General features: G+C 44.8%; 1 protein-coding gene and 1 non-coding gene across 2 annotated transcripts in view; both read left to right on the top strand.

Annotated features, from left to right (window-relative positions):
- The window catches only part of mogat2 (monoacylglycerol O-acyltransferase 2), a 56,333-nt gene extending 54,769 nt beyond the window's left edge, over window positions 1-1,564 (top strand). The window contains exon 6 of the mRNA XM_043692485.2: window positions 1,222-1,564. Coding sequence (XP_043548420.1) covers window positions 1,222-1,376 — 155 coding nt within the window. The 3' untranslated portion in view covers window positions 1,377-1,564. The remainder of the gene's footprint in view (window positions 1-1,221) is intronic.
- Window positions 1,565-3,002: 1,438 nt separating this feature from the next.
- On the top strand, window positions 3,003-3,098 carry trnai-uau (transfer RNA isoleucine (anticodon UAU)). The gene is made up of 2 exons: window positions 3,003-3,040; window positions 3,063-3,098. It is a non-coding gene; the product is annotated as a tRNA-Ile (tRNA).
- Window positions 3,099-8,240: the final 5,142 nt, after the last annotated feature.

The raw sequence follows: 8,240 nt of genomic DNA on the forward strand, positions 1-8,240 counted from the left end.
GTTTACTTTCCAGGCAAATGCAAAGTCCCACTGGTAAGAGGATTCATAAGATCCTGGAGCAGGACTAGGTCATTCTGCCCTTCCAGCCTGCTCCGCTAATTGATATGATCATGGTCGATCTCATCTCAACATCAACTTCCTCTTCCTGAATCGCTCTCCATAACCCTTTAACCTGTTACTAATTAACAATTTCTATCTCCTCCTTAAATATACTCAGAGTCCTGGTGTTTTGAGGTGTTTTAAACATTGCATTCTTCAGACATAGGTGTTAGCTTGCTTTCTGTTGCTGGATTTATTGTAGACTGACTCAAAGATTCAGAAGTTGTGGTTAAAATCCTTTAAAATTCAGAGGTACTTTGATCATGAGGTGAGGAAGTAGAGTGTTGAAACAATCTCTTGCATTGCTCGTGTCATGTGAACATGATAGAATTGGTCATTAGAGGCATCGTCACCCTTCTCTGACAGTACCAAGGGGACACAGTTGTACAATTCAAGCCAGGACATTCAGGGGTGACATCACAAAAAAGAGAGTGAAAATCTGAAACTCTGTTCTTGGAAAGGCTGTCAGAATGATATCGATGTATTTCTATTGGCAGATCCTCTGCTCCAAGAGGGTTCTGTTTCTAGATCTTAGAGTCTGACCTTAGGGTTCAGAACCAGAGGGCAAAACCTCAGAGTTGGGGGTGCTCATTTAAGACAGAGATTGAGGAGGAAGGTCTTCTCTATTTCAAAAAAAACTTGGTTGAGATGGTAAATGGTGAGCCTTAGATTATCGAGGATGTAGATGGGCGAATGGGCTGATCAGTGACAAAAGGAATTCAGTCCGGTTAAGTGTAACATGCTGCACTTGGGCAGGACCAGGCAAGGTGAACAGCACTGTGTAGACACGGTGGGCCAAATGGCCTTCTTCTGTGGACTGACAGCTGTGATGGGCTGCCTGAAGGGCTGGAGGAGGCAGTTCCTGTGGGGAGCCGGAGAAACATTGGAGGGGGACAAAAATATGACAAAAAGCTCATGGGGCAAGAGAACAAGGCAGCCGGGACAGTGCATGTCCTGAGACACAATTTGCATGTCCCTACCAAAAGAGTCAGAACAAGAACAGAGGGCTGAATGGCCTCCTTCTGTGCGACATTGTTCGACAATTCTTATGGTTCCATTTGACAAAACCATTTGTTTCACACTGTCAAGCAGCTAATAAGTAAATCTTCCTTTCACTTTCAGTCGGCAAACCCATAGACATGGAGAAGAAAGAAAATCCAACACAGCAGGAAATTGATGAAATTCATCAGAAATACATCGAGGAACTCATCAAACTCTTTGAGGAGCACAAAACAAAATATAAGCTGGCTGAGGATAAACACCTAACTTTTATCTGAGGTCCGTCTTCTTAACTGCACTCTTGATTTCACTTTCCATCTGCCATTCCATGTATATGAAGTGACTGACTAGGAGTTGGTGCTAGATGGAAGGAGTTGCTGAGCAGGATGCTCAGTGTTTCAGAGAACATATCAAAAGGCATCCAATTTGGACACTCAGTGAACAGAATAAAAATGATAGCCTGCGTGATATTGCTTTTCTCTTTGTTATTTTCCACTATACGCTGAGATCATGTTTAACAAGCTGTTACAGTACGACATATATAAACACAGTTGCCACTTCTCCTCAGTAACCATAGAAACACATAAATGGTCCAAAATTGGGATACCACTACATAGAAAGCTGGTTCCCTGAAACCAGGCCTCTGCCTTGAGTAGTGTGAGAGCACAAATTTTAAGATATTAAACAAAAACAAAATCAAATGCGGATGCTTGAAGTTAGAAACAAAAACAGAAATTACTGGAAATTCAGCAGGTCTGGCAGCATCTGTGGAGAGAGAAACAGAGTTAACGTTTTGGATCCAGTGACCCTTCTACAAAACCATTCAAAGAGTCAGAACTGAGGGAATGCTGCACTGTCAGTAAGCCAGTGCTGAGGGAGTGTTATACCATCGGACAGTCAGTGCTGATGGAGTGACACACTGTTGGAGGGTCAGTGCTGAGGGAGTGTTATACCAACAGACAGTCACTGCTGATGGAGTGACACACTATTGGAGGGTCAGTGCTGAGGGAGTGCTGCACTGTTTGAGTGTCAGTACTGAAGAAATGCCACACCGTCAGAGGGTCAATACAGAGGGACCACTGCGCTGTCAGACGTTCAGTGCTGAGGGAGTGCCGCACCATCGGAGGGTCAGTGCTGAGGGAGTGCCGCACTGTTGGAGGGTCAGTCCTGAGGGAGTGCCACACTGTCGGAGGGTCAGTGCTGAGGGAGTGCTGCAGTGCTGGAGGGTCAATGCTGAGGGAGAGCCGCACTATCGGAGGGTCAGTGCTGAGGGAGTGCTGCAGTGCTAGAGGGTCAATGCTGAGGGAGTGCCACACTGTCGGAGGGTCAGTGCTGAGGGAGTGCCCCACTGTCAGAGGGGTCAGTCCTGAGGGAGTGCCGCACTGATGGAGGCTTCAGCCGAAGATTGTTCACCCTCGGACTTTAGCTCAAGTCCTTTTAACCTGGCAACCTCCTTGTAAATCTTTTCTTAACACATTTAGATCGGAAGGTTTGAGAGGGATATAGGACAAATGCTGGCATACAGACGAGGTTAGATTAGGATATCTGCTCGGCATGGATGGATTGGACTGAAGGGTATGTTTCTATTTGTCTATGATGCCAAAACTCAGAGCAAGATCAACTTCTGGAACTTGGTGCCGAAGATAAGATCAGTAATTGAGGCTAACAGAGAATGAGATTATAAGGTTTCTCCTGACTAAAGACCTCAATGGCTCAGAGAACAATCGAGGAAAATATTGAAAATACATTTTTCAATATCAATCCAGTTTAGCATTGTGTAATGAAGCAAATTCCTCAAATAAGTGAGGAACCACATGTGAATACAACCTGAAAATCTTACATCACAGTCAATTTGTCAACCGCTGAGGTATAAGACGTGATATTGGGAGCAGTGTATCTGTGCGGCTCCAGTGGCGCAATCGGTCAGCGCGCGGTACTTATATGTCAGTGTCCTGGCGTGCGCAATGCCGAGGTTGTGAGTTCGAGCCTCACCTGGAGCAGTTTTATCTGCTCATGGCCAAAGCGTCTATTGGAAATTTCCAGTTTCTCTGCTTTGACAAATGTCTCGGCAGGAGAAAGTGAGGTCTGCAGATGCTGGAGATCAAAGTTGAAACTTTATTGCTGGAACAGCACAGCAGGTCAGGCAGCATCCAGGGAACAGGAGATTCGACGTTTCGGGCACAGGCCCTTCTTCAGGAATTTTTTGACGTTTCGGGCACAGGCCCTTCAATGTCTCGGCAATCAATCAACGTATCCTGGAAATATTTGAAATCTGAAGAGATATCTGGGGAGGAACATGAGCAGGTGATCTTGTTCAGTTCAAAAATGCTTCGAATCAGCGGCCTGCTTGATTTAAATTGCCGGCAAGCCATGTTTAGTTGGTATTTCTTTATTCAACTGGCTACAAACTCACACAGGTCGATGTAGTAATCAAAAAGGAATTAGATTTATCTCATTGAACTGTGTGAATGTTATATTCGGCTTTGCTTGGAACATTTGTCTGATTAAAATAAAGAACTGCTGAGAAGAAGAGGATCAAAATGCAAAAATACAGAACCTTGTTTGTGGGTTTCTTGGGCGGAGATCAGAGTGTTCCAAATGGACCTAGCATCATCTGAGTGTGATCAAACCTTTAAGGCACCAGGGTAAAGTAGGAAGTGCGTCTCCGGGAGATGGTTCACTTCAGACTGTCGGAGGGTCAGTGCTGAGGGAGTGCCCCACTGTCAGAGGGGTCAGTCCTGAGGGAGTGCCGCACTGATGGAGGCTTCAGTGCTGAGGGAGTGCCCCACTGTCAGAGGGGTCAGTCCTGAGGGAGTGCCGCACTGATGGAGGCTTCAGTGCTGAGGGAGTGCCCCACTGTCAGAGGGGTCAGTGCTGAGGGAGCGCCGCACTGTCAGAGGGGTCAGTGCTGACGGAGCGCCGCACTGTCAGAGGGGTCAGTGCTGAGGGAGCGCCGCACTGTCAGAGGGGTCAGTGCTGAGGGAGCGCCGCACTGTCAGAGGGGTCAGTGCTGAGGGAGCGCCGCACTGTCAGAGGGTCAATGTTCAGTGACGCAGCCTCCAATACTTTGTGCAGTAGAAAATTTCACAGGTTCTAAGAGAAGAATCAAAGAATTGGAGAATTTAGGAATACTAAAAATGTACGTGTGGAATTGAAGGAAATCAGTATTAGTAAATAAATGGTGCTGGGGTAATTAATGGGGTTAAAGGCTAATAAATCCCCAGGGCCTGATAATTTATATCCCAGAATACAAAAGGAAGTGGCCTTGGAGATACTAGATGCATTGATGGTCATCCTTCCAAAATTCAATAAATGCTGTAGCCAATCTTACAGTTTGGAGGGTGGCAAATATAAAGCCACTGTTTCAAAAAGGGAGGAAGAGAAATAAAAAGACAGAACATTACAGACCTGTTAACCTAACATCGGTATTGGGGAACAAAGCTAAAGTCTATTGTAAAAGAAGTGACAATAGAACATTTGGAATGCGATAATGGGATTCGTCAAACCCAAAATGGATTTAAGAAGGCAATTCATGCTTAATAAAACAACTAGAGCTTTATTTGATTTTGATTTGATTTATTGTAATTACGTGTACCTAAATACAGTGAAGAGTTTTGTTCTGTGAGCAGTACAGATAGATCATAGCAAACAAGGTTATACAGATTATTGTTGAAAAGTGTGATGCTGGAAAGGCACAGCAGGTCATGTAGCATCTGAAGATTAGGAGAGTCAACATTTCGGGCATAAGCCCTTCCGGTGCTTAGACAGAGCAAGGTATGCAAAGTTACAACCGCACAGGAGGTGCACAAAGCAGGGTAAACACTAAAATTATTAGTAATTTTTACAGATGGAGAACTTAGTTTTAAAAGTGTGGGTGTAAGTAGTAGAATAGATAAGGTAGAACTATTGGATGCAGTGTACTTGGATTTTCAGAAGATTTTTAATAAGCTCCCTCATATGAGGTTAGTGGGCAAAGTTAAAGCACATGGGATAAGGGGTATTATAGAGTCATAGAGATGTACAGCATGGATTCAGACCCTTCGGTCCAATCCCGTCCATGCCGACCAGATATCCCAACGCAATCTAGTCCCACCTGCCAGCACCCGGCCCAGATCCCTCCAAACTCTTCCTATTCATACACCCAACCAAAAGCCTCTTAAATGTCGCAATTGTACCAGCCTCCACCACTTCCTCTGGCAGCTCATTCCATACACGTACCACCCTCTGTGTGAAAACGTTGCCTCTTAGGTTCTTTTAATATCTTTCCCCTCTCACCCTAAACCTATACCCTCTAGTTCTGGACTCCCCGACAACAGGCAAAAGACTTTGTCTATTTATCCCATGCCCCTCATAATTTTGTAAAACTCTATAAGGGCACCCCTCAGCCTCCGACGCTCTAGGGAAAACAGCCCCAGCCTGTTCAGCCTCTCCCTATAGCTCAAATACTCAACCCTGGCAACATCCTTGTACATCTTTTCTGAACCCTTTCAAGTTTCACAATATCTTTCCGATAGGAAGGAGACCAGAACTGCACACAATATTCCAACAGTGGCCTAACCAATGTCCTGTACAGCCGCAATATGACATCTTAACTCCTGTACTCAATACTCTGACCAATAAAGGAAAGCATACCAAACGCCTTCTTCACTATCCTATCTACCTGCAACTCCACTTTCAAGGAGCTATGAACCTGCACTCCAAGGTCTCTTTGTTCAGCAACACTCCCTAGGACCTTACCATTAAGTGTATAGGTCCTGCTAAGATTTGCTTTCCCAAAATGCAGCACCTCGCATTTATCTGAATTAAACACCATCTGCCACTTCTTAGCCCATTGGACCATCTGGTCCAGATCCTGTTATAATCTGAGGTAACCCTCTTCGCTGTCCACTACACCTCCAATTTTGGTGTCATCTGCAAACTTACTAATTGTACCTCTTATACTCGCATCCAAATCATTTATGTAAATGACAAAAAGTTGTGGACCCAGCACCGATCCTTGTGGCACTCCACTGGTCACAGACCTCTGGTCTGAAAAACAACCCTCCACCACCACCCTCTGTCTTCTACCTTTGAGCTAGCTCTGTGTCCAAATGGCTAGTTCTCCGAGTATTCCATGAGATCTAACCTTGCTCATCAGTCTCCCGTGGGGTACCTTGTCGAAAACCTTACTGAAGTCCATATAGATCACATCTACTGCTCTGCCCTCATCAATCTTCTTTGTTACTTCTTCAAAAAACTCAATCAAGTTTGTGAGACATGATTTCCCACGCACAAAGCCATGTTGACTATCCCGAATCAGTCCTTGCCTTTCCAAATACATGTACATCCTATCCCTCAGGATTCCCTCCAACACCTTGCCCACCACCGACGTCAGGCTCACCGGTCCATAATTCCCTGGCTTGTCCTGACCACCATTCTTAAACAGTGGCACCACATTTGCCAATCTCCAGTCTTCCGGCACCTCACCTGTGACTATTATATTGACATGGATTGAGAAATGGTTAACAGACAAGAAACTGGGCATGGGATTAAATGGATTTGTTTGAGTACCAGGCTCAGGCTATTGGGATACAACATGAATCAGTGCTAGGACCCCATCTATTTGTGATATGTATAAATAACCTGGACAAGGCAACCACGTTCAACATTTGCAGTACAACATGCCTAGCTGTGCAGTTATACAAATTACTGCAGATGCTGGAATCTGTACTGAAAACAACAATTGCTGGAGATCACAGACGGTCATGCAGCATCCGTGGAGAGAGAGCAAGCTAATGTTTCAAGTCCAGATGACTCATCATCAGAGCTGGAGTCATCTAGACTCAAAATACTAGCTTGCTCTCTCTCGCTCCATGGATACTGCCTGACCCACTGCGAATAGATTAGAATCCCTACAGTGTGTAAAACAGGCCATTTAGCCCAACAAGTCCATACCAACCCTTTGAAGAGTAACCCACACAGACTCATTCCTCTACCTTTACTCCTGACAAACACATCTAACACTATGCGCAATTTTAGCATAGCCAATTCACCTGACCTGCACATCTTTGAATTGTGGGAGGAAACCCACACAGACATGGAAAGAATGTGCAAACTCCACACAGACGGTCACCCATGGCAGGAATTGAACGTGAGATGCTGGCGCTGTGAGGCAGCAGTGCTAACCACTGAGCCACTGTGCCATCCAACAGATCTCCAGCACTTTTTGTGTTCTGTGCAGTTATACAGTTTGGTGTGAGAAACAGAAAGCAAGAGTATTATTTAAATGGTGATATATTCGGAAGTGTGAATGTACAAAGGGATCTGAGTGCCTTTGTACACCAATTAATGAAACCAGATGGACGGGTTCAGCAAGCAATGTGGAATGCAAAGGATAAATTGGCTTTCATTGCGGGAGGAGTTGAGTTCAGAAGTAGGGATGTCCTACTGCAGTTACACAAAGCCTTGTTGGGGCCTCATCTGGAATATTGCAAGCAGTTTTGGGCTCCCTAACTGAGAAGAGATATATATACATTCTGGAGAGTGTGCAGCCGAGGTTCACAAGGAGTGGCAGGAAAGGCTATTATTCCTATTTACCTGGTCCATTGGGATTACTCTGGATATCAATATACAAGACAGTTCCAACAATGGAGCAAAATAATTAAACAGTGACTACAATGAGGAAGTATTTTTAGGAAGGTGGGGCTAAAGGGATCAAAGGGTATGGGGAGAAGGCAAAGATCAGGGGACTGAGTTGGAGGATCCATCATGATCATATTGAATGGTGGAGCAGGCTCGAGGGGCTGAATGGTCTAATATTGCCCCTGTTTTCTATGTTTCATTGTTACTTTTTCACAATAGGACTCAAAGCAATTTGCGACACTCGACCCAAGAAGGCTGTGGACATTGTGACAAATGGAGCTTAATTCTGCGACAAATGGAGCTTTCAAAACTGCGAAGAATAAATTACGGGAGATTTAATAAATGGTCCAACACAAACCAGTACAAGGATACTCTCATCCAATGGCCAGCAGGGGTCACTGCATTGCAATCAGAGCTGAACTTGTTGCTGTCTTTAATCCCAGCTATAATCAGCCAAGCAGCACTAGCTGAACACACCCTTATTTTTATTTACAAAAAATCCAACACTAATTTGTGTTATG

Source organism: Chiloscyllium plagiosum, unplaced genomic scaffold (genome assembly GCF_037043375.1).
Source record: "Chiloscyllium plagiosum isolate Xiang-an unplaced genomic scaffold, Cpla_swu_hap1 HiC_scaffold_6, whole genome shotgun sequence".
In the NCBI taxonomy this organism is placed as follows: Eukaryota; Metazoa; Chordata; class Chondrichthyes; order Orectolobiformes; family Hemiscylliidae; genus Chiloscyllium; species Chiloscyllium plagiosum.